This window comes from Siphateles boraxobius, unplaced genomic scaffold (assembly GCF_051911475.1).
Source record: "Siphateles boraxobius isolate OS27281-9 unplaced genomic scaffold, OSU_SipBor_1 11, whole genome shotgun sequence".
In the NCBI taxonomy this organism is placed as follows: Eukaryota; Metazoa; Chordata; class Actinopteri; order Cypriniformes; family Leuciscidae; genus Siphateles; species Siphateles boraxobius.
In genome coordinates, this window is record NW_027508711.1 from 11,145,782 (window position 1) to 11,171,927 (window position 26,146).

Here is a 26,146-nt window from a genome sequence, read left to right on the forward strand (position 1 = left end):
TCATACGACCTCATTCGTAGGATTTAGCAAAGATTGTACGAGTTGCCCAATTTGTATGAATTCGCACGAATGACCCACCCCTGACTCCGCCCCTAAACCTACCTATCACTGGGGTTTAGACAAATAGTACGAATTCATTCGAATTGGTCTTGAGATAGCGAAGTCATATACACCTACAGGGTGGGTGTAGGGTGAGTAAATTATGGGATAATTTTCATTTTTGGGTAAACTAACCCTTTAAAGATCAGATAAGAATTAAAATAGTCTATTACAATGTAAAAAGCACTCAGGCTAGTGAGCAATCAGAATCAAGTATTCCATAAAGTCATGTAATAAATAAGAATTCATCAGAGCATCAAGAAATAAGTCATGTCAAGCCATGATGTACTTTAATGATATATATATTTAAATAAAATCTGTAACATATCAACAATACCATCACAAAAATATAAGTTATATTAGAACTTGCTCTTATAAAGTCAATATTTATAGTATAACTATGATATTTAGATTTATCAAATGTGTAGCATCACAATTTGATCATATAGTTCACAACTCTATGATAGTAAAATGCTAAATAATTATAATGCAATAATGTGCCAGGTCACATATATCAACAAATGGTCGATCAGACAGTCTTTTAACGCTAATAAATAAAAGCTAAAATGGCAGCTTCCAACTGAAAAGCACGCCTGCTTGAATCAGTGTCTCTGCTTCTGTACACAACATGGTTAATCTGTCCTTGTATTTGCCGTGTTTATGAAGGTGTACACAAGAATGACACCGCAGTCGAGTCTTCAGAGTGATATAGTTCCAGATCAAGTCACCCAGTCCATCCTTTAATGCTTAAAAACAGTGACCTCTCAACCACTGCAAAGCATTTTCCCGTAGAACGGTCCTTTAAATACGATGAGACATTTCATTACTCTGACACTCTCTCTTGTCAGTCTTGATAATGCAAAGTGCACCGGCTCTCTTGGAACACCTCATCACACTGTTGTTGTTCCTTGTCTGCAGGAATTGTCTTTGCATTAAAATGGTCCCGTAACTCTCTACGGTACCGAGATTCTGGAACAACTTTGAAGATTTCACTTCATCATCTCAGAGCTTTGGAGCTCAGTCGCTCGCTCACATGCACTTTATTTCTTTGTTTGTTGAGCTCACTCATAGCTCGGGGATTGTAAAGCTGTCAGGGGTTTAACAAATTACTCTTTGGAGTCTTTACTATGCTTTGAGTCTTTTGTTTTGTGTCTAAAAGAGTCTCTCATGGCATTCAGCACAGATGAAACCAGGTGTCCTCCTACTTTATGGTGCCATTCTGGAGATCGACCTCTGATGAAAGAGAAAAGAGTGAAAAGTCAATATAGGGGTTCATGTCGCATCATAAAATAAACAGAAGCTTTAAAGATTGAAGAGTAAGACAGGTTTACTTCAAGACTTTGTTCACACTTGTTATTTGTCAATATCAGATTCTAAAACTGAAACTTTTGTCGTTTGTCACGTCCATTCATGACGTCTCGCTGTGGTTCTGTCATTAGCATGTCAGACATTGCTTCACATATTGTAAGCCAGAAACCACTAATTCAGCATTCAACATGTCACAAGAACACTGCATCCCAAAAGAAGAAAAAACTATATAATCCAATTTGTCCATTCACACTAAGACAAATTTCCAAAAATCTATTGAATTTGATTTACATGTTTGTTTACATGTGCATTATAACTATATTAAATAAATACAATTATTTTAATATATTTTGAATATAAATATATTTTACATCATTTATATTTGTATATACAAAAATGTGTATTTATAATGTAATTTTTTAGCTGTATCTTTTAAATCAGGTTTGTAAATATAATATTTTATGTTTTTCCCCCTGTGAATCTGCTACACAAAAAATTAAATTTTTGCTGCCTGTCTCCGTCTTGCTTATAACATTATTGTAGCATGATTTTTCAAAGCACATTTATATTTAGATTTATGATGTAAATTCAACATATTAACTTATTTAATATATTAAAATATTATAATAATAAAATGTAATGTATAAATATGTGGTTTTCTTTGTAGCAGGTTTGTAAAAGTGAGATTATTTATATATTTATTTGCTCATATCATTTCAGACCTAAAATTGTCTAAAGGTACGTTTAAACGACAAAGATGTACTAAAAATGGAAACATTTTTCCTTGTGTTTTTCGCGTACAGACGACAACGAAACGCGTAAACGATCCCTGTTCAGACAGATCCGCTAAAAAAACACTGTATTCTGTTGTCAGGCCAGTAGTTGGCGATGCCACTTTGTAAAGAAGCTACGCGCCTATAGACTGAACACGTAATACGTATGGTGCATGATGTCACTGATTTCACAAATTCACATACGATAATGGTATCGTTTAAATGATATCGATAATGGTATTGTTTCCTACTCCCAACCCACCAATCAATATGCAGCAATAGAATGCTAACTTTGTTTTGACAGGACAAATACATGCTGCGATCACAATAACGTATAGTGTCTCCCCTCACCTGCACTCTCAAATATGCCAGCTAGACAAGTTCTAGCCGGTGGAGATAATATAATATGTCTCAATGATTGTGCCGCATGTTTGTGCTGTCACATGACATCCCCAGGAACGCATCTCAATTTTCAATGACAACTGTTTTCTGTATTACATCCCTGTGTTTCATTGAGTCTACCCTAAAATATGAATCTATAGGGGCTCTTGTAGACCAACAGGGAACAAATTGATTGTAAAAGTAACAAAATCTTTGCGCCAACCATAAATTTGGACCCTGAAGCTCTTGCTCCAGTGTGCTCGGATTTTTAGCCTCTGTTCTCAATTTTATTTGAGATACACACCTCGTGTCGGTCCGGCAGAGGTGTGTGACTCTTGACTTTTTTGACCCCAGCGCCTCGATTAAAAAGAAGCTGCAGAAAACTTGTGCCCGTACTCCTCTGACAGGCACAGCAACATGTTCGACCGAGGTGGAGGACACAAACATAGACCCTGTGGGATGATCCGTTTGCCACGTTCTGCAGGAAAAGGATGGAAAAGTTGTAATTGAAAGATCATGTAGGGTGACACCAGCAGTGCAAGCACATTGATATTTGGGGTGGCTGGATTACAGCCATGGCAGCGGTTAACGGGATTACACGTGCAGTGGCGTGTATGTCATGAGGTGCCGTTGTTAAGGGATTTACTCTTTACTGTGCTAATTTGTCACCGAATTTGCAAAATTAAATCCAGGATGGAACCCGTGTTAAGTTTCAATTTTCTGCTGAAAGGTTCACCTATTATCATTCCAGCAAGGTAATTAGACATCAATATAATTTGTCCCAGATGCTAATGCAGGTAATTATGCAAAGGTGAAACACCTTTGAATATGAAGTGCAAAGCTATTGCGCTCAATTCATTCTGTGAGCGTCATCCCATTTCAAAGTACTTTATTGCCTTTGGGTGATAAGCCTCAAGTTCTGTTTAACGTTTGACCTTGATTTTCTAAATATTGCCAAGTTTTCAATTTTAATAGTTTTCGATTTCCCTTCAGTTGTTGAATTGTCATCATTAGGGATGATAACATATAGGGCCCTATTTTAACGATCTAATCGCATGGTCTAAAGTGCACGGTGCAAGTGCACTTAGGGCATGTCTGAATCCACTTTTGCTAGTTTAATGATGGGAAAAATGGTCGGCCCCCCCGGCGCATGATCTAAAAGGGTTGTCCCTATTCTCTTAATGAGTAATGGGTGTGTTTTGGGCATAACGTGCAATAAACCAATCAGAGTTCATCTCCCATTCCTTTAAAGGCCAGTTTCACTCGCGCCACGGCAGATTCACTATTTACATGGTGGAATTTGCAAGGTGAAAAACTGAACGCTTCTCTTGCGAGGTAACGGGTTAAAGTACGGTACAAAGTCTACGCGCGTTGTGTACCCGTCTATAGGTGGACATTACTAAAATGCTGTTTAAATAACAAAACAAAAAAATATTGCGCCATTGACTTTAGACCAGGTTTCAGTTGTTCCATTGTGCAGTCTATTTCAGTTGCCTCAAAATAGAGACTCGCCAACATTGCGCCTGAACACACCTTGTTTTCCGACCAGGACGCCCATGGGCGCAAATGCATTTGCTGTTTAAACAACGTGGCGCACAACCTGAAAATGATAACTGCGTCAGGCTGAAACTATCCAAACACACTTGTGTCGTACCTGGCACTGAATTGCGCCGGGTGTATGATAGGGCCCATAAACTTTAAAAGCACTTTGTGACAAAAATTTTACGCATATCTAATAATCTACAAACTACATATTTATATAAATTTTTTGTAAATATTGTAAATAAAAGTTATTGAGAATAAGGGCGTACTCACGCTAGACACAAGTGATTAGTCAAAATAACTTAACTTTTTTAGGGTGAGTACACCCTAAGTTACCCCAAATTCTGCAGTAACTCTTTACCTTAACAGAACATGCTCCAGTGGTGGTCGGGCCCCTGCAGCCTGGAGGATGTAATGGTACACCTCTGCATCCTTGTCCAGAGTCTCCACCACCTCGCTGTGCAAGAGGTCTCTTTGCCACTGACTCTGTTCTCGTAACACGTGGTGGAAGACTTCCTGCTGCGGAGCATCCAATTCCGTCATTCCTCTCCACAGCCGCAAAGGATAACCATCCTCCACCTTCAAAAATTACATTAGAGTCATCACCTTCTTATCTTTGTTTGCGGGACGTTAATAAAGATGAATTGCAAGTGCAAACTAAAACTATGTGTTTGCTTGCAACTGATTATGGCTTTGGCACAAAGTTATCCTTTGTGCACATAATATATTTGGACTCCTTCCTCCTGAGGCGGTAATGCGAGTTCTTTGGGTCTCTAATCACGATATTATTGATAAAAGGATGTAAGTTGGAGGAGTACATACAAACCTTTTTAACCGCCACATCCACATGATCACAACTTGAGCAGGATATCCAGCCTTTAGACTTGTCTCTGACCTCCCTCAAGAGTTTTTGTGTGAGTAGAAACAGCCTGGCACGGTCTGGAAGTTCATTTTCTCCACAGTGTGACACAAAACTTAGACCTACATCATTTTGCTGTGAATCTTCTGTAAAGCTGCCTGCTCCCTGGTCTTCCCAGTATTTCGGTATCTATTGATGACAGATATAAATGTTATATGTTTTATATAGTACACATGCTTGCATATAAAATGTTCCAGACCCTCAAGAAGCTTTGGTATAGTTTTGACTAGTCTAGTAACTTTCGAGTTGTTTTAATCCCAAGGACCCCGTTGTGAGGGACCCCTTTAAATAAAACATATAGGCAGCTATATACACTCACCGGCCAATTTATTATGGACACCTGTTCAACTGCTCGTTAACGCAAATGTCTAATCAACCAATCACACGGAAGCAACTCCATACATATAGGCATGTAGACTTGGTCAAGACGATCTTCTGAGGTTCAAACTGAGCATTAGAATGGGGTAGAAAGGAGATTTAAGTGACTTTAAGCGTGATGCTGTTGGTGCATGACAGGCTGGTCTGAGTATTTCAGAAACTGCTAATCTACTGGGATTTTCACACACAACCATCTCTAGGGTTTACAGAGAATGGTCCACAAAAAGAGAAAATATCCAGTGAGCAGCAGTTCTGTGGGCAAAAAATGCCTTGTTGATGCCAGAGGTCAGAGAAGAATGGCCAGACTGATTAGAGCCGATCGAAAGGCAACAGTAACTTGAATAATCACGCCTTACAAGAAGAGAATCTCTGAACGCACAACACATCGAGCCATGAAGCAGATTGGCTACAGTAGCAGAAGACCACACTGGATGCCAGTCCTGTCAACTAAGAACAGGAAACTGTGTGTACAATTTGCACCGGCTCACCAAAATTGGACAAGAAGATTGGGAAAATGTTGCCTGGTCTGATGAGTCTCGATTTCTGCTGCGACATTCAGATGGTAGGGTCAGAATTTGGCGTAAACATTATGAAAGCCTGGATCCATCCTACCTTTTATCAACGGTTCAGGCCGCTGGTGGTGTAATTGTGTGGGGGATCTTTTCTTGGCACAATTTGGGACTCTTATTACCAAATAAGCATCGTTTAAACTCCATGGTCTACCTGAGTATTGTGTCTGAAAATGTCCATCTCTGTATGACCACAATGTACCCATCTTCTGATGGCTATTTACAGCATAAAAAGAGCATATCCAATAGAGCACATTTGGGATGTGGTGGAAGGGGAGATTCGCAACATAGTAAAGATGCATTGGAGCTGGTAAAGCAGCCGACAAATCTGCTGCAACTGCAAGATGCTATCATGTGGACCAAAGCCTCTGAGGAATGTTTCCAGCACCTTGTTGAATCTGCAAAGTATTAAGGCAGTTCTAAAGGCAAAAGAGGGTCCAACCCGTAAGGTGCATCTAATTCTAAACTCATTCACTCTGAAAAGAGTTTTTATAAATAATCCCCTTTTCACATTTCTGGTGTTCTCAGAAGCAGAAGTCATTATATACTTCTGTAGTGGTGAATGGAAACTACAAGAAATATATTGTTTGTGTTCCCACTTGCTCCAATAGCAAAAACATCCACAATATTGAGAGATTGATTACGTTGGTCAGAAGAGAAAATAAAGTATAAAGTGAATATATATATATATATATATATATATATATATATAATTGTTTGAAATATTGTTTTTGTTTTATGTAAAAGTAAGTAGTAGTGGTAGTTTTTGTTTTTCCAAAACAAATTTTATTTCTTATTATTAAAATATTTGGCACATTAATTTCATAATTTCTGATCAGCTGAATTAATAAAAAAAATTTTAATAACTAAATACAGGTTATATACAGAATAACTAATCAAATAAATACAGGAAATAGTGTGTGTATTTTGTAATACCCCTGGTTTGGAACTTTTCCCCCCTCATAACACCTGGGATTAAAAAAAGAACAACAACAATTGTGCAACAGAGCTCTAAGCATGTTGAGATTGCATGCAGCTGGAAGTGCTGATAGTCATTAGTACTAAACTCAATGCACATGATGCTTTGTACCTGGAAAAGGCGAGAGCATTCAGTAACCATATGCGACAGTCCCTGTGTTGCAGCCAGGTTCTCGCTTAGATCTCTCTGGTCCGGCCTCCCCAAGCTGTATTTCCGTTGTCTAGACCTGTGTCCAAAAGCAGAAAATAGCACACATTTCCAAAAGAGCTGACTAAAACAGTTTTGCAGCCGTCCAAATTAGTAACACTCCCTCCTATAGGCTTTACCAGGGACCTAGAGGGAAAAGGGGTATTGATTTGATAAGACACCCAGGTTCTCATGTTTTTTGTCTAGAAAATTTGAAATGAGGGATGGGTTGCTGACACAAAGCCTGCATTTCATTTTCACAACACATTTTGCTTGTTATCTAGTGGTTCTTCTTATAGCAGCACGCTGAATCTAAGCATGGAAAAGTTATCTCCAGTGCATAGCAGCACATCCACAGCTCAGCGGGAGGGCAAAGAGAGCTTGTTGGCTCTGTGGCAGCTGGCTTGCAGAAATAGGGGGTGTTTCCTCAATTGCCTTCAAGTCAGCCTCTTGGATGCGTTTGCCCAGGCAGGACTGTGACGTAACTGTCTCAGTTTCATCTTTACCCTCACGACACTCCAGAAAACAAACTAGTGTTTATAGCATCCCTATACTTCAGAGCCAATGTATTAGATAACTTGTTGTGGAACATATGCCAAACATTAGTCCTTATCTTCTCAGAAATAAAGTTTGAAGGGAGCAGATTTGGAAATATTAATCCCAATTTCCTCTAGAATCTATCTTTCAGACGTTCTTGAATCTATTTTTCAGACGTTTTTGCATCTCTCTCTCTCTCTCTCTCTCTCTCTCTCTCTCTCTCTCTCTCTCTCTCTCTCTCTCTCTCTCTCTCTCTCTCTCTCTCTCTTCTCTCTCTCTCTCTCTTTTCCAGTGTTTCATTAACCAGCTAAACTGTATTACAGATACAATATCTCCCTTATCTGTGAAATTAAAGCCAGATGTTGTACTGCGCTGTTACATAAGCAGCTCTCCCGCAAAACTGACCCAACAATTGTGCCATACAAAACGTTTTAAAAAGATTTTGACTTTTTGACCGAAATTGATGTAATCTTTTTTGTGAAAGATGACATGCCTTAAGTATTGCCAAAATAGTGCATACAATCTTGGAGCTGGTTACTATAAAAATGCGTATTGGACGTTCAGAAAAAAGTTATGGGCACCAATGCAATATTAAATTTCAAATATAAAATGTTATGTAATCGTTACAATGTAACTGATTATAGTTTTGACTGATTAAACCTACCTCATGCTGGTTCTGTCTCTTTTGAAAGAGTTGAGGTGGAACAAAGAGGGTGCCAAGCACACAGCAATGTTGGTTGGGGTCATCTGGTTCTCCTCCACGCAGGCGACCACCTCTTGGAGGAAAAGGAGGAGGCTCTGAAGAGCCTCCCTGTTCTCATCAGGCAGGAGGTAAATGGCTGCTTGAACCCCCGCAAACTGTTGATCTTTGGGGAAGTCTGTAGGGAAATCATAAATGCGGAATAAAAGCTTAGAAGCAGATGCTTCACTTTGTTTCAAAACAATAAAATTCAACAGTTTGTTACTCTTGATATAACTACAGTAGATTGAGTTAAATGTTTTGCTTGGTTTCGATTTATGCTGGCTTACATTGGTAGATGTGCAGGAAGCTTTCGCACAGTTTGCTGGAGAAGATGGGTTCAGGTAGGTCTCTGAAATACTGCTTCACCATGTCAGCCACATCAAACGCCGACTGATTTTCAAAGGACACGCCATCGGGGTCAGCCTCCACCATGTCCCTCAAATTTTGAATGCGGGATTTGACCCCAGACTTTCGGAAGAGCCCAACCTGTCAGGTTCAACGAGATATGTGTTGGCGAAGGGAACAAACTGTTACGTACCAAAATGAGGCAGTTTATACTACTGTAATTATAATATGATATACATGGGTAGAAACTCAGTCACATCAGTCATGAATCACATTTATTGAGTGCAGATATGGATTCAGGATGTCTATTCTCAGGGGAAATAATGTGACTCTACGTTCATTTATGCACAATCTGAAATTCTTTGTCTCAGGTAAAATTTCCTGTATCCTGGCAGAGTGTCCACTAGTGGATCTGAAGTACTATGTTTGCTCTCTTTGAAAGACATATCAGATAAATACTTTTTATGCAGTATTTATTTGTTGTTAATGACCATTTTTGTTTATGAGAATAATACTGATGTAGAGTCATGTTTTTCCCTTGAGCAAGAATAACTGCTGTTCAATATAAGCTTAATTTTTGGATAATTATGTTAATTTAACTTTGAACATTTAGCTTTTATTTAAACAGCCTCTATTTTTGGTTGGTGACTGGATGGCATACCTGATCCAAGCACTCTGTCCTCAAGAACTCCATTGCTCTCAAAATGCTTGGTGGCAAAGGTTTCCCCGATTGCTGGACACTCTGGAGCAAAGGCACCTCAAACACCTTTCTGCTCTTATGTTCTGAAGGTTTAACCTTCCGGTAGACTTTTGGCACAGTCCTAGAATGGCAGAAGTGCAGAATGATGTATTTTTAGATGGTCACTTGCATTACTCACCAATGAAGATAATGAAGTGTTCTGCTAAATTGAAAGTAGAAGTAGCAGCATATATTTAGCGGATCACATTAATCGTATTAGCAGTGTTGTAAGGCCCTCATGCACATCAGCATCAGTGATAAGTGCTTTCATGTGTTGAACTGACATTTCATTTGTTTGTTGTAATAAGCTTCTTGTTGTTTTCTCTGTATGAGCTTGAAGAATCTAGTAGTAAAGAAATAAAGCAATTAGAATGGATGTAGTGGTTTTAATCTTTGAGTACATATTGGCCTGCTGGCGAAAGGCTCATGATGAATTTCGAACTGTCCTTTTCGTTTAGCAAAGCCCATATTGATTTACATTATGAAAGGCCTTTTTTCATTAGATGGTGAACTTGCTGCCGTGACTATAGGCTGTGTAGTAGAGAAGATAACCTGCCAGCATTTAAGTCGTGCTTCTCATTATTTCTATATAAATCAGGTTCAGGGACCTTGAGATAAAACTTCAAAGCCAATTAAATTCGGTTTTGCCGGAGCCAACTAATTCGTCAAAAATTGGATTTTCAAAATTTCATACAATCTAGTTTCTCTTGATAGCGTTAGCCTCAATTACCCCTTCATTTATCTTCTAGCCTAACTCTCCTCAACGTCAAGCTTGGTTGTTCAATTAAAGACAATATCAATATCCACTCCCAATGTCAAAATGTGATTGTTTAGATTCAAGAGGCTCTGCATTCTACAAAAATTAGCAATAACCAGTCTCATATATTATTGTAGAAGAAAAGAGAGGGAAAATAAATGAACAATTGAAGATTTTGAAAGAATGGCTTATCTGAAATCAAGTGAGCTGACATGCAGTTAAGATGCTGAATACTCAAGCAAGCGATCAATATGAATGCGGGGGTAGACTTAAAAGCGTTGTTTCTTTTGTAGTTAGCTCAATGGTTGTTAAAACAAATAGCCCAATTACTCCTCTCCCAAGAAGTCAATTATCCTCTCCTCTTCAGCTTAAGCAATTGTTCTTTTTTGTCCAGTTTACTACACAAATGCGTAATCTCAAACATGTTATTAATTTCTCCATGGGGAGCTTAGTTTTCAGATTTGGGTTAAAATATCAGGCTAGCAAAAGGCAAATATTTCCTATTAATGATCTGATCAAAGAGTCCTTAAACATATTGAAATGTGCTTCATGTGTGGTGACTTCTAGGGAGTGACATTAATCACCAAAGATAACCGTTTTCTGTTTCCTGCACACTCCCTCCATCTACTATTAATCCTTCACAAATTAATTTCATAATACTTTAGTATTGCCACAGAGTAACAGTTTATACACTTTTCAAAGTATTTTGTCATCGGAAAAATAAGCATCACCTTTAATTTTTAATAAGATGAAGTGATTTGGGGGAAAACACATTCTTAAGAACCAGTAGTTACTCATGAATTGGACATTAATGGACTCAATTTCGTAAAGAACAAATCTCCATTGTTAATTTAAATCTCCCCATGCTATCACATGGCTGAATCACAGTGTGAGAGTGTCTTCCAAAATGGTAAAAAAGAGCAAGACTCTGCTGTGTCATGCAACCTATGGTGTGAGAGGGTTCACTCTCATTTTCACTCACTCACTACTCTTGAAACCTTGTCTATTTTGTCTGCTGGGAGATTTTCCAAGGTTGCAACTCAGCATTAATAATGAATGAATCTCTAAACAGCAGGTCTCTCAATCTATCTTTATTCCTCTCTCATTGTCTGTGTTTTTTACTTAAGCTACTTTTTTGAAGTAGTATTTTTTGCAAGCTACTTTTACCAGATTGTGTCTATCCCTCTTCCCCTCCCCTGCTTTTATCCTCGCCCCATCTTACCAGTTCCAGCCTTGTTTACTGAAGGGTGAGTGCTTGTCCATCAGAGCCGTGAGCCTGAGAAGACTCAGTCTTTGCAGCATGGAGACATGTGGTGCTGATTTTGCCTGTATGCCTGTGCTGGGGTTACTCAGTGAAAGCATCTGTGCACTGGACCAGTGGGGCCTCTGAATTCTGAAATGTAGGAAATGAACCAACTTTTGTATAAATACGCTTTTGCTCTTTATTAAATGCGTGTGTGTACACTAGATCCCTAGCATGTAGCATGAATTCAATCAGACACTTCTTGTTCCAGTTGCCTTCATAAAATGGTAGTTTGTGTCTCTTACCGATCACTATGCTCTGTAGGCTGAGCAGTGTGTGCAAATTCTTCTGGGTTCTTGTTGTATGTCTCCTCTTGGGCAGCTTCATACGTCTCTTCTGGCTCTTTGATCTCAAGGTGAATGTCAGTCAGAGAGGAGGGTGAGGGAGAACCCGAGTGGGAAAAATCTGAATCCCCGTCCTCTGACAACTTATCTGTCCAAGAGGTTACCAACTGCTGCAGGCCACAAATGCGTTCCATTACACTGTCCAAAGCAGAGAAGACGTCATCATCCAAAATCTGCATGTGATCTGGGACGTTGTCATAAATGCTGACACGGTGATCACAAGTAGCCAATGGGCTGCATGCTTGTTCCTGGTCCTTGGAGCTACTGCTTCTACCTTGCCTACCTCGGTAACCATGGAAGCTTCCAGTCCTCCAGTTGACTGAAGTGTTGTCGATAGGTGAGAAGGCGTTGTTGTGGGAGAGCACAGTTGGGAATGTTCCTGGCTTGTGTCCATGGGGAATTTCAAAGACGGGGTTTTCGTCAAGGTTGCGCTGGTTGTTGAAATGCTGCTCGTTGATTTGTTTCTGGCTGTCTTCTTGTTTGTGGAGCCCAGGGCGTTTGCAGTTGCTGCGCACCTTAGTCACTGGGCTTGGCGTGCTGACCGCGCTGCTGCTTTCCGAGGGACTGCTACTGGATCCAGAGGGTGGTGTGCTGGATGCAGGACTTTCAGTCTTGTCTTGGAGCCTTGCTAGGTCTAGACAATGGAGATGCTTCAGCCTTTCCTCACTAAGACCTTCCTGGATAATTGGTCCACTTATGACAAGTCTTGCTTTCCCGCCTCTGGTGTGTGGATGTAGCGTGCTTCCTGTTAATCTGAGCTTCTCCATCTTCCGGAGAAGGCTTTTTCCTTTTCTTACTGGAGGCTTTTCAGCAAGGCACTCTTCACTGCTCAAAGTGTGATGTTCACTGGGGGACGGAGGTCTGCTGGAAGAAGTGTCGGGAGATTGGGGTTTGTAGTTCGAGGAGCATCTGGAGGAGCTGCGACTTTTTTCGGGCTCCTCTGCCATTGTGTTGGGAGCGCTTCCCCCATCGCTGTCAGCATTACTAGAGCTATGAGTGGAACAAAGCTCATGGCATTCACCGCTATCGGAAAGAGAGGCCTCACAGCTTCCCGATCTCCTAAAACTTGAAATGGGGCTGTTCAGTGAGTGCAGTGGCTCCCCGTCATCCACACGTATCCATTGCCTGCTCTTCCTGTCGAATGACCATTTTGGGCTGATTGCATAGAGGTCTTCTTCCTCCTCTTCATGTCCCTACATGAACAAATCAATGGGTTATACAGCGAAGGATGGTGAAAAGGAAACTTTTCCTCAGGCTTTCTTTTGTTTATATACTGTGTTTACATGCATCTTCTCTAGAGTTTTCTTACACTCACCCTTCTTTTGGACCGGCTCCACTCCAGCTTCATCTCCACGCACTTGTTTAAGGTACTTAATCTCCTGAAAGCAAAAGAAAACATTGATGTCAAACAGAAAGACAGCATGCTGTTCCCCTCAAATTCCTCCCGCTGTGATTAGCAAGAAGCGCTCATTCTCCGTCAGCATAGCACGCGCTCATGCTGCCGAGGGGTGAAAAGCACTACCTGCATAGAGAATCTAAGGCATCCTTATCCAGAAATTCATGATCACTCTTCACCCAGTCTATGTCAATAGGGAAACAGCAATCTGGAAGGCAAACAAATTAAATTGAATTGCAGTACAATAATATTTGCAATTTATTAGGACACATGGTTAAAGTATGCAATGTATGCAAATGATAAAAATAAATATTTACCGGTGAATAACTGTGCATACTGGGGAAAACCAGCTGCATGAAGCCAATCACAAGCCCCCTTTGCTTCTATCTCTACAAAAGAGAATCAGCGCATATAAAGTATGTCATTTCTGGTTGTTTAGCTTTTATTAGGCTGATATAAGAGGCACATTCAGCATACTATTACCACTTAATTCAATTTATTTTTAATTAACATTGAAAGTGGAGCATTTTTTTGTACAAAGCCATTTTATTCCACCCCAAGTTTATCAACCATCCTCTCATTTCATTAATTTCATGTGGATTAAAAGCCGAAGCTGGCTAATTTGCTGCTAATTGAATGTCTTTGGCTTTTACATGTTTGACCAAAAGAAGACCGTCTGTAGGCACACATGATTTGAGCCTTGCTTGCTGCTTCTATTCCTCTGTCACTCATTTACATTCACCTTTTTAAATAGTATTCCTAACTGAACACTGCCAGGAACAGATGGTGGAAACAAATTCTTTCTTTGCACTGACTGGCGATCCATAAAACCTTGCATAGGATTCTATCTTTCCCATAAGTGGCGAAGGGGTCAGGGGAAGACAGCTGGATCTGTGCTACAAAGAACAGATGGCTCAGATATGTAAACATAGGGACCAAGTTAATGCTGCCACTCTGACGCAGAAGTGGCCTGTAAAGGACTGTGCTGGATGCGATAGCCTCATGTAGCTGTGTTGCAGACAATCTGTTGGTTACCACCATCGCTTGCAGTCAGCTTACATTACTGTAGCTTATCTGGGCTGCTGAAGTCTGGTCTGAATAAATGAGCATTGCAGATCAGAAGTTTCTCAGACAGTGGGTGTGAATCTGGAAGGCAACTTGTGTGAAATGTGTACATACTCATGCTGGTAGCTGATGCAATAACTGCTACCTCTGCAAATTACCCAGTTCCAGACATTTTCTTAGAACTCTAGCATGGGAATTATATAAGTGTGATCGTATCACATGCCTCTCCACTGTTTAATAGAGCTGAGCAGGGAAAGGCACTTCCTTTTCTAAATACCTCAGGCGGCCCTACAGGAAGTTGTGCTTTTAGGGTTTGGATGCTGATAACAGATGTGGCTTGTGATTGTCCCCCACCCACCCCAGAGCTCTCTAGAAGCCTACAAGCAGCTGAATGGTCTGGGAGGGTCTTGGCTTATGGTGCTACGTGCTGCACAGGCTGTAAGCTATGAATGATTCAAAACGCTAATAGATTGGTTGGCTGATACCTCCCTTCCTCTTTGCAGGAGGCACAAAGACACTCCATGTGGAAGCCATCTAATAAAGTGCTACAGCAGGACCCCTGGGGATTCAGCAACTGCCATAAACACCTATCTTCAGAGGAGAACTCAGAAAGTCGATTGACATGAGAAAAGCATCTATGGGACCCCTGAGGGGTGGTGAACATCATGTTTGGCTGACAGCTTGAACAGTTCTAACCTTGAGAGTCTTGGCGGAGCTCAAGCAGAGCAACCTTTAGCTTTTGCATAAGTTTAGAAATAAATTCAAGAGATTTAAGAGAAACTAAAGGTTTCGTGAATGCACCCAAAGTATAGAGAAGCATATTTGCATTAAGATTCAATATATTGTCTGCATATATGTACTTATGTTTGATAATAATAGAATACAGTGAAAGTTCAGTTCTGTAAAATACTGGTCTTATTCATTTCACTCAAAATTTTGAAGCAGTTGAAGTATGTTTTTTTTTCTCTAGGACTGAAAGTGTTAATAGTTTTAAATTGTCATTGTACTTTTATAAAACCTGTATTCACATCCAAGCTGATCACACTTAATTTTCATAAGTAGAGTTGGTACAAACCTGTAGAAACTGAATGTGTGAAAGATAACTGAGATTCATGGCTTAAATAAGCCAGTCTGACGATGAGGGATTTTTTACTCCCTTTAAATCTTTTTAAATTGGGTTTTGACAGCAGTGCAAGTCAAACACCCCACAGGGAGAAGGTCTGCTGCTCCAACGTGTTCTCATGAATATTTGTATATATTTTATGTTAAATTTGGTTTAACCACACACCCATTTACTTGCCTTACTCAGATACTAATATGTAAAATATTGACGTATTGATAGCGTCTAAATGTAAATAATTTACATATGAACAACTTTATTACAAGACAACTCTCTATTCAAAGTATGACGTATAAACAAAGCTTCAATTTAAAATAAGTTTTAAAAAATCCATTACTTATGTAATATTTATTTTGTTTTCCTTGTGGCAGTTTTCTAAATATGAACCTATAAAATACACCACAAATGCACCATAAAATGATCATGAACATAATCCATTTTATTCTTGAACTGTAATCCACATTTTTCAAAACTGTATGATTGCATTATGTCCGGAACAGAACCAAATTCAAATCTATATTTAGCTATCTTCACCTACAACCGAAGTATAGTGACCGTAAGGCCGAGTGTCCACCAAAGCATTTTTTACCCAATGCTAGAGTATTTTTCCAATTTTGAAGAGTAGAAGAATGTTCAACTTTGGGTAAAACCATAGACTGTAAGAAAAATATGGACGAAGTGTCTGTGACGTCACCCGTAGGTTTCTGAAGAGCATTTTTGAAGCCCAAAGTGGGCGGAGCCGGCCATCGCCATCTTTGCAGGGCGCCATTTTTTGGTGTTGTGATAAACTGAAAATGGGCAAAGAGGCGGGATTAGCTGAAGTGTTAATAGACAGCAGACAAACGGCTAGTAGTGGCAGCAGTGGCAATCCACCTGTCAAGTGGCTATGCCCTTAATTATGCAGAACTTTAAAGCTTAACAAAATGTAAATGGATGAGTTGTTGTGAAGGGCAAAATTAGCTATATAGACAAAACCCACTTTTTGCACCTGTATTTTTTAAATTTTTTTTATAAATTAAATTTTTTTTGTTTTTAAATAAACGAATTGTTGCAAATTTTCCTTAAAATGTAGGCTATACATTTGTATAGTATATAGGATCAGGTTTAGAGATTAAGTAATTGTATATTAAAACTAAAATAATTGTCACCGTACATTTTTATGTCTGTTTTTTTATATATTGTTGAAACGTGGTTAACTTAGGTTTGAGGATAGGGTATCAGAGAGATATAAAATTATATTAAAAAATTATCTAAATATATTTGTGATGTAACGAATTCATAATTATTTTACATTTCTATAGCTGTAAATGTGTATTATTGCTTAGATTTTAGATGCTGCCACCAAGTCAATATTACTTTACTGTGTATTTAGCATCTAACCAAACATACAAATAAGTATAGTTTTGTATCCATTACATTCATCATAAAAACAAAGAGACTGGCTGGGTGTTCCCTATCTCAAGTCTTGTGAGTTTTTGCATTCATACGTCAAGAGTAAAAGTGACAAGTAACTGGCTCTGTAATAATCTCCAGATGTGCCACAAAAAAGTTTTTGAGTCATGTAAACCCATTTTCCACAGCTGTTTTCGGACTGACAAATATGCTTCATTTCATCAGTGACAGGACTGATTTCGATGAAAATCTTGGCAGGTACAGAAAAATGAGGTCATTTGGATAATTGTTCAGACACACTGTTGTTATTCCTGGTTGCTAACAACAATATCAGATATCAGAAAACAACAATTCATAGATCAGATGTGCCAGTGCAAAGAGAGACTCTGTAACTCCTCAGTGCTATAGTTACCGCTATCCAGTGATCAGAGATCATTAGCTACTGCTTGTACAAATCTTTGCAAATTGTTAGATATATTGCTGATAAATTAAATGCATAATCTAAAGCATAGACAGGTAAAGACAGGTATTCAGCTCAATAATAACATGCAACATCCTCTAATACACTCACTTTTGTTTTTCTGTGACAAAGTATTCACTCTTGATTACTAAGTGGGCCCTCTGAAGTCATTAAGATGTTACACCGGCTTCACTGATATAACATCTCTTCTGATTTACAATCGGACAGTTGCATTCATCCAATTAAGTTATGCTCATGCGTGTTCTGCCATATTTATTAGAAGTACCACTCAAATCTACCATGGTCTTATAACTAAAGGGCAATTTTAGTCCTAAAATGGCTCAGGTCAGCTTTAGATTTATTTTGCATAAAACTTACGAACTGTTTAAAATAAAAAAGAGCAGATATAAAGATTTGTACTTACTTGTAATGAGCATTGTTGTTCGTTTGGTTCTTACGCAGAAATGTCATACAAAAAACTTCAGACTGACTAAGTGTAGTAAAGAGTTTTAGACATTACCACAAAAAATAATCTAGGCAATAAGCTTCAAGCTTCCAATTAACAGATGTATTGCTACGTTTAGGAGAAAGCTAGGCTTCTCATTCACACTGGTCACCATAATGAAATCACAGGAAAGGCATTACCCTCTTTACTCACTGGACCAAACCAAACTCAACTTTGACTGGGTGGGTTGTTCCCAAAGTATACAATGACTTTTGTCTAGGTTATTTACAGTGAATGTCTGGAATTATTAAGCATTTTGAACAACTGTTGAAAATAGTTATCTCTGGTCATGTAGTATGTATTTTGAATGCCTTGAATGTATGTGTATAATATATAAATCTAAGGCATTACACTGTACAACCTTTTAGTTTTATTAGGAATGTCCCTTAAACAGCACACAGTCATGAGATATTATGTCTAGATAGTGCCAATTCACTGATGCCTAAATGAAAGTTTTGTGAAAGGGTTTTAGATTTGAACATCTGCTCTTTTGTTGCATGTCTTCGAAGGACAGACGCAGAGCTATGACGCTAATGAGTGCCCTAAATCCCATAAGGATATCGACACAGCCCATCACAGCTAATAGTTTTTGACTCTGAGGCTTCATCAGGACTTACTCCATAGTAACCCATTAGCACTAATGGCTCTCATTAAACACACCGGCGTTTGATTACATCCTCTTAAGCGAGAAATCCTCTCCTAAAGTGAACATTGAAAGTACAGATGAGGACAGGAGGGTTTACTTTTACTTTGTTTCTGCAAACATTTCCTAAACTTGACTAGAGAAAACTAAGAGAGTGTTTTGTAATAAATGCATTGCTATGCAAATCTATCTGACCTTTTCAGTTTACTGTAGTTGTCGGTTTTCTTATAAGAGCAGACAAATCTGTTGTTTTGTATTAAAAATATCAGTGTCCAGCGGAAAAATAGAGGAAGGAATAACAAACCAAGTATGTGATAAGTTAGCGGAAGGCATGACAGGCGTTCCTGGCTCCATCGTGTCCCCAGCCTGTCCCACCCTCACTGAAGGGTGGGATGGAGTCATTTGGTGGCAAGACACACAGCGCTGTAACAGTGCAGTTTCCTCTCTGGCTCTGTGTCAACTGTTTCAAAAGTGTCACTATAAAAGCCTGTTCAATTGGAAGAAGGTAGAAGTACTATATAGAGTACTTTTATATATAAACTATAGTGTCTGTTCAGCTTGATCTTATTGGTATTCTCAGCTATTGGTATGTTACGTTTACACATACATTTTTTTTTATGTTTGGATATATTCTGAAATGTACAATATGGATATATCGACAGCTTAAAAACAATAAAGCAATAATGTATGCATAGTTTTAGAAAGGTAAAAATCATATATGTTATAATTGTATCATATATTGTATATATATAAGTACATGTTTTTGATCCCCTAAACCCACCCATACCATAAACCTATATGACTAATTCTCAAAAAACCAAAAGTGCCTTGGAACGCGCAGCTTTGTATGATGCATCGACGTAATTTCCACTGAAACAGGAAGCTAAGGCGGGACATATTGAATGGCACCTCCCCCTTTTCAAATAGCCAATAGAGTTAAGTTTACCTCACAGACTGCAAGTCGTACTTGACAGCACCATGGAACCGAATCCATGCACCTATATTGAATTGTGTACAAATCCTTGTACATGGGGGCGTGCATTATCATGCTGCAACATGAAGTGATGGTCATGGATGAATGGCACAACAATGGGCCTCAGGATCTTGGCAAAGTATCTCTGTGCATTCAAAATGCCATCAATAAAATGCACCTGTGTTTGTTGTCCATAACATATGCCTGCCCATACCATAACCCCACTGCCACCGTGGGCCACTCGATCCACAATGTTGACATCAGCAAACTCCTCACCCACACGACGCCATACACGCTGTCTGCCATATGCTCTGTACAGTGAAAAACGTGATTCATCCGTGAAGAGAACACCTCTCCAAAGTGCCAGATGCCATCGAATGTGAGCATTTGCCCACTCAAGTCGGTTACAACGACGAACTGCAGTCAGGTCGGGACCCCGATGAGGACGACGAGCATGAAGATGAGCTTTCCTGAGACGGTTTCTGACAGTTTGTGCAGAAATTCTTTGGTTATGCAAACCGATTGTTGCAGCAGCTGTCCGGGTGGCTGGTCTCGGATGATCTTGGAGGTGAAGATCCTGGATGTGGAGGTCCTGGGATGGTGTGGTTACACGTGGTCTGCGCTTGTGAGGCCGGTTGGATGTACTGCCAAATTCTCTGAAACGCCTTTGGAGAAGGCTTATGGTAGAGAAATGAACATTTAATTCACGGGCAACAGCTCTTGTGGACATTCCTGCGGTCAGCATCCCAATTACACGCTCTTGCAAAAATCGAGACATCTGTGCATTGTGCTGTGTGATAAAAATGCACATTTTAGAGTGGCCTTTTATTGTGGCCAGCCTAAGGCACACCTGTACAATAATTATGCCGTCTAATCAGCATCTTGATATGCCATACCTGTGAGGTGGATGGATTATCTCAGCAAAGGAGAAGTGCTCACTAACACAGATTTAGACAGATTTGTGAACAATATTTGAGAGAAATAGGCCTTTTGTGTACATAGAAAAAGTCGTAGATCTATGAGTTCAGCACATGAACATTGGGGGCAAAAACAAAAGTGTTGAGTTTATGATTTTGTTCAGTGTAGCTAGCAAAACTATTGCAATAATGTCATTCCACTATTGCACAGTGTTGCTGCTTGGCAACACAGACATTTGATCGATTTACCAAAAACTAATTTCATAAAAACTTTGAGTGGTGAAGATGTCATCATAACTTACCTGAGGTGATGTTTCTGATTTTTTTGTGTATATGATATGGGCTGGTCCTTTTTTTTAACTGACATTTAAATTTGCTTTCAGCAACTACCAACAAGAGATGGCAGTCTGTTAGAAATCGCACCACAGAAAAAAACTGCATGTCATGTGACTTATGTGACACATCATTGGCTAAACTAAGGTCTTCTCATTCCAACAAAAAACACAAGAATGTTTTCTTACAGAGACAGTGCCAAGGAAATGAACACAAAGAGTATGTTGCCATATGGCCACACATTGAATCAGTACTCTTAATAAAGTTTATTTGATAAGGAAAAGTGCTGACATTTTACATGACTCTCATAATAAGTATATAAACCATACACTGGTTTATGTTGGTTTCCATGGCAATTTTTGTAATCTAAAAAACTCAATTACTATTTAAAAAATGAAAGATACTGGAAAAAGATGTATTCAGGCAGAATAGAATGCACACTTTTGTAACCATACTATTCAAAGTCAAAAGGTCAAAAGCTTTACTGACAGTACAAAGCAAATATAAAATCTGTTTTTTCACTTTCCAGATTGCTTTTGCATCTCGCTTCTTTGGATATCATAAAAGACACACTCAATCCCCAACATTAATCGCTTGAAAAAGTCATTTATTTATTTCCAGTTTTTCTGTGAAAGAATTGCTCTTGTTCTGGGTAGAGCTGTTTTTGACACCAGGGATAATTACAGCTCTGTTTAAGATTTGTTTTGTGTACCGCCTGGCATTTGGATTGTCACAGACTTGTCAGATCCCTTCATGAAGAAGTGCGTCTGAGAAGAATAGCCGTTCGGTGAGCGGAGCTGGCACAGACGTGAATGTACCCCCGCGAAAAAAAAAAATCATTCCAGCTCAGCTAACATAATTGTGTGTTTTCAGATGGGCTGACGTGAACTAGCTGTGGCAGGACTATCAGCGTGTTTCATTTCAAGAGAACACAACATGCTACTTTACTCCGGTGGCAGCCTTCCGCATTCATTAAAGACTAAAACATCTGTTTGATCAAACTGTGCTGAGCTCGTGCAAGAACGGCGTGAATAGGAGCTCGTAAAAGAAAGGTGATAGAGACTTGCACTAACAAAAAGTGTTCCAAATCGAATGGAGATGAATGGCCTTGTTTTGGACTTATGTGTTCAGTTGTATACAAAGCGACAGATGGCTGACGGCTGATGGTCTCCCTTGAACTCCTCAGCTTTTTCTTCATTCTGTCAAAGCGAACCTGTTGTTTGCATGATCGTAAAATTGTGTCTGGGCATGCTGTTGACCCCTTGGTCACCCTTTAAAGAGGTTACACAAGCATGTTTCCTTTTCTCAAATACGGGGAATGGACGACAGTACAGATATATTTGTGTGATGTTATTAAAGGGTGAGCCCCTTTTGTTTTGATGATATTTATAGATGGGTTCTTTTGTAAATGCGAGGAAGAGCTTTGAGAACTGGCCAACCTGAATCCGTGGCTGCCTCTGAGTCTCTCCAGTGGTATTTCCTATATTTCCGTTTGCGTTCTGCTCCAAGAACTGGCTGTCCTTCCTGTACACGCACACACACACACTATGTCATCGCAGCAGCAACCCAGCCCCGTCCACTTCCACGGGGCCCGGGGCAGTGCGGCCCCTGATCTGGCTGTTGTGCAGTCATAATCTTCTCTGGTTTTGTGACTTTGACCTTCTCGGAGGGCAGTGGAGATAGGAAATTAAGAGTGTGAAATACATTATCAAGATAATCCAGACTGTGGAGATTACTATTTGAGACCTTTTCTCCCAAGTAATAGCCTTGCAGAACTGAGAGAGCCAGCTAATCAATCTGGTGCCGGGGCAAGAAGAGATGCAGTGGGCTCGGGTCCAGATGCTTTCGAATGGGATTCAATTAGGAGTGAATATGATTAGAGATTACATTAACAAGCACTCATAGCTGATCTGTGGCACTTAGTGTTTTCTGTGGCCTTGGAAGAACTGGCAATCTACTGTCAAACTCAGAGTCCAACTGGCCTTTGGGTTTTATGCGGCACTTAATCAGGCATGTCCTGAACTTTCCAGTCAGAACTTTGTAAAAAGAAAATGTCATATTAAGGGCCTTTCATGCAGTTAAGTGACGCAAATGTACGACGTGATGACGCTCTTGAATCGAAACAAAAGATCCCTATGGAGCTATTCCCACCAGGGAAGATCAATCGAGGTGCGACCAAAGTAACATTGTTTTCTCAACCAGTGTGTCGATTTGTTTCCCGTCGCCCCACGATGAAACAGGCCCTCCATTAGTTTTGAGATTCAGAGCCTGTTTACACGACACCCTTTTCAACTAAAAACATAAAACCTTTATGCATTTTGGCCGTTCGTTTACACAACAACAGCGTTATGGGTGCCTGAAAACACAAACTTATGAAAACGGGTTTTAAAGTGCAAGTTTTTGAAAATGCACTGTGTAAACAGCAAAAATGCAAATCTTTTAAAACAATGACGTCATGCTCATGCGTATTACGTGTTACAGCGTTTTAAGTCGTTTTTGCGGATCCGTGTGAATGGGGATCGTTTTGACAAGGGTGTCATCTCTACCCAGAAAACTCAGGGGAAAAAGGTCTCCGTTTTAAGCATATCGTTGTCATGTAAACGTGTAAGGGTACCCTAGATCACGTGCCTGGAGCCGCTGCTGTTGTACAAAAGGGCAAGATTGGTGACTATGTTTCGAAAACCAGTCTAAACACAGAAGTATTCCGGAAGAGAGAAGAGAACAGATGTTGAGTTCTTGTTATCATTGGTGTCTGAGAACAGATTTATTCTCACATGTTTATTTCATATTTCTTTATACAGATTATCATTTCTATTCTTTTACCACTCAATTATGAGATCTGAAGAGTTTGAAACCGCAAACAGAGCACTGCGTGTCTACCGGTTACACGAGTGAGAGAGCGTTCATTCGCTCTAGATCTGTCAATCATATTACTTGATCATAACTCATGCCCATCCAGATGACAACGTCCTGTATACTTCCTCCTTCTGAGTTCCACACATAAAGAAAGAAAATGCAAAAAAAAGTTTGTATAATCTTCAAAGTGATGTATGCAGTTTCCACGACACTAGGGACACATAGCAAAATTACAAACATAATGCATATTTTTAAACAATTGCATTTTTGACATGATGAGCCACAGATGTTTGAGGCAGTATACATTAGGCACGCCAAGTTAAACTATTTAAACTTGAATAATTTTCTTTCTGAAGAGCTGCATTATGATGCTTTATGAGACTGAAGCGTTTATTGTAGTGCGTTGGATTACAATGCCCTATTCGCTTCAACTTGTTCATGACCTGTTTAATCTTCAAAGATAAAAATGCAGCGAATTTTGGTTTGCATTTCTGTGACCGAAGCTGAATGTCTTTTCCCATGTATCGCATCGGTCATGGTCCCACACCGGCTAGATACCCTCTGGCTCCGCCTGCTACAGTAGTCACGCCCCAAACTCACGCGATAGGTTGAGCTGGAAAGAGATTGACAGATCTGAGCGGACATTTCTCAATGTTTATTTGGTGCCTTGTAGGGGGTGTAACTGTACATGTATTCGTCCCGAACCATCACGATATGGACGTCAAGGTTCGGTGCATACAGTCAGACGACAAATACAGTCAGTCACAGGCGATCCACACTCCAATCCAGAAGGGGGGGGGGGGGGGTGGCGGAGCACGTGTGCTAATGCAACTCTTCATGCTAACCACCACAAGAAGAAGAGACGATCCATTCACCAACCTAAAAAAAGAATGGTGAATTCTGATGGGACGCAAGAGCTTGCTAGTAGCCTATACACAGTTTTGATTAATTTTTGTGACTCGCTCCACAAGCTTCAAGGAAAGGAAACCAGCACAGCAGAAAGTGGTATCCTGTTTCTTTTCTTTATTTTACAAAAGCACAATGTTTTGTTTTTATTGTGAGTGTACACAAATAAAAATGAGACCCTTTAAAGTTTCGAATGACATTGAAATTGGGCGGACATATAAATGTACCGAACTCATATCGAACCGTGACCCCAAAACCGAGGTACATATCAAACTGTGACCCTAAATCTGAGGTACGTACCGAACCGTTACTCCCCTAGTTGTGTGGGAGGCTCAATTTTTGCACTTTTGGAGTAGATAAAGCCATGGATGTCTAAATTGAATTACTACTAAAACAGGGATATTAAAAGCTAAGTTGGCTTGCCATATATTTACTACTACCTTTTCAACTTTTGACCAACTAATTTAGAGTCTGAACTTTGTGTCATTCTGGGTAGCTCTGAGATGTTGATTCTCCATTTGATGCCTGCCTGAAATTTTAGACTTGGGAAGTAAAACACAATCAGGCAACATTTGACGGTGATTGAACGGGCAGGATCTGTTTCTGTTCGGGAAACATGGCTTTAACAAGTTATCCAGTTGTTCTTGTTGCTGCAGTCTGTGGACTGGAAAATACTCAGCCTTGTTGGCATGAAGGACACTGTGTTCTGTTTATGAGGGATAGAGTGTTCCTATCAGGATATCCCCATGCCAGCCCTGCTGTTGGTATCGGGGGCAAAAATAGTGCTTTTATTCTCGTCCATCACAGGAAGTGATCGTACACAGGGGCTACAAGGTTCTGTCTTTCCCTCACAAATTTTACCATGTGAATTATAATTGTTTAGTGTTTTGTAGATCATCAAGCCCATAATCCCCATATGTTTTTTGAATACTTTTAAATGAAGATGCAGGAACGTCCTTGTAGGAGTGAGCTAGTCTGCTGTTTGGTCCCAAAGTCATAGAGAATGACTTTACATTCATGCCAGCTGAAAATGCAGCGACACCCAAAACCTGGCATAAAATGTATATTACTGCATTATATCCTATGTCCAGGAAAACAAAGATTGCGCTTTATTTTTCTGGTTTTGAGAATCAAAATGGCCCAGAGACAACCAACAAGATTACAAATTCAGAATGGCAGAATTGCAAAAAATTAAGAGGATGGCTGCATTCAAACAGTTTGCACACAGTAAAACAGAGCACAGAGAAAGAAAGAGAGAGTATGTGTTTGTTTCTCTTCGCGAGTTGTAATGCCAGCTGCCTGACTCTCAGGGGGCCTGGAGCCAGTATGCACAGCGTGAGTTCACAGTATGCAAACTGTTTAGATTCAACTACGCGTAATATCTTACTGACTTCAGTCAGCAATGCCAAAGCTGTAAACACTCATTCACCTACATATGCTGTGCATGCACCCATGCATCATCTCTTTACTGTTAAAACTATAATATAAAATCACTCACAATATATAAAATTTGAGTAATTTACTGTAGCTGACGCTTTTATCCAAAGCAACTTGTCTGCGTTCAGTATGGGTTACCAGCCTAGATCTTTAACCACTATACAACACTGTGAATTGAAAGCATTATAATGTGCATACAATGACCCCAAAAAGTTCTTGCATACTTAAAAATGTTTGAAATT

At 39.7% G+C, this 26,146-nt stretch overlaps 1 protein-coding gene across 3 annotated transcripts in view; it reads right to left on the bottom strand.

The window, feature by feature from the left end:
• Positions 1-367: 367 nt before the first annotated feature.
• Positions 368-26,146, bottom strand: part of LOC143702593 (rho GTPase-activating protein 7) — a 53,711-nt gene continuing 27,932 nt past the window's right edge. Inside the window, exons 1-14 of one of the 3 annotated variants that reach the window (XM_077196615.1) lie at positions 17,759-18,009; positions 13,615-13,686; positions 13,424-13,505; positions 13,217-13,280; positions 11,803-13,094; positions 11,477-11,647; positions 9,420-9,579; positions 8,701-8,899; positions 8,336-8,549; positions 7,060-7,174; positions 4,930-5,151; positions 4,465-4,682; positions 2,866-3,039; positions 368-1,332 (exon numbers count right to left, since the gene is read on the bottom strand). In XM_077196615.1, coding sequence (XP_077052730.1) covers positions 1,206-1,332; positions 2,866-3,039; positions 4,465-4,682; positions 4,930-5,151; positions 7,060-7,174; positions 8,336-8,549; positions 8,701-8,899; positions 9,420-9,579; positions 11,477-11,647; positions 11,803-13,094; positions 13,217-13,280; positions 13,424-13,505; positions 13,615-13,686; positions 17,759-17,771 — 3,123 coding nt within the window. In that variant the 5' untranslated portion in view covers positions 17,772-18,009 and the 3' untranslated portion in view covers positions 368-1,205. Of the gene's footprint in view, positions 1,333-2,865; positions 3,040-4,464; positions 4,683-4,929; positions 5,152-7,059; positions 7,175-8,335; positions 8,550-8,700; positions 8,900-9,419; positions 9,580-11,476; positions 11,648-11,802; positions 13,095-13,216; positions 13,281-13,423; positions 13,506-13,614; positions 13,687-17,758; positions 18,010-26,146 lie in introns of those variants that run through there. The other 2 variants (XM_077196604.1, XM_077196626.1) reach the window with 2 other exon arrangements.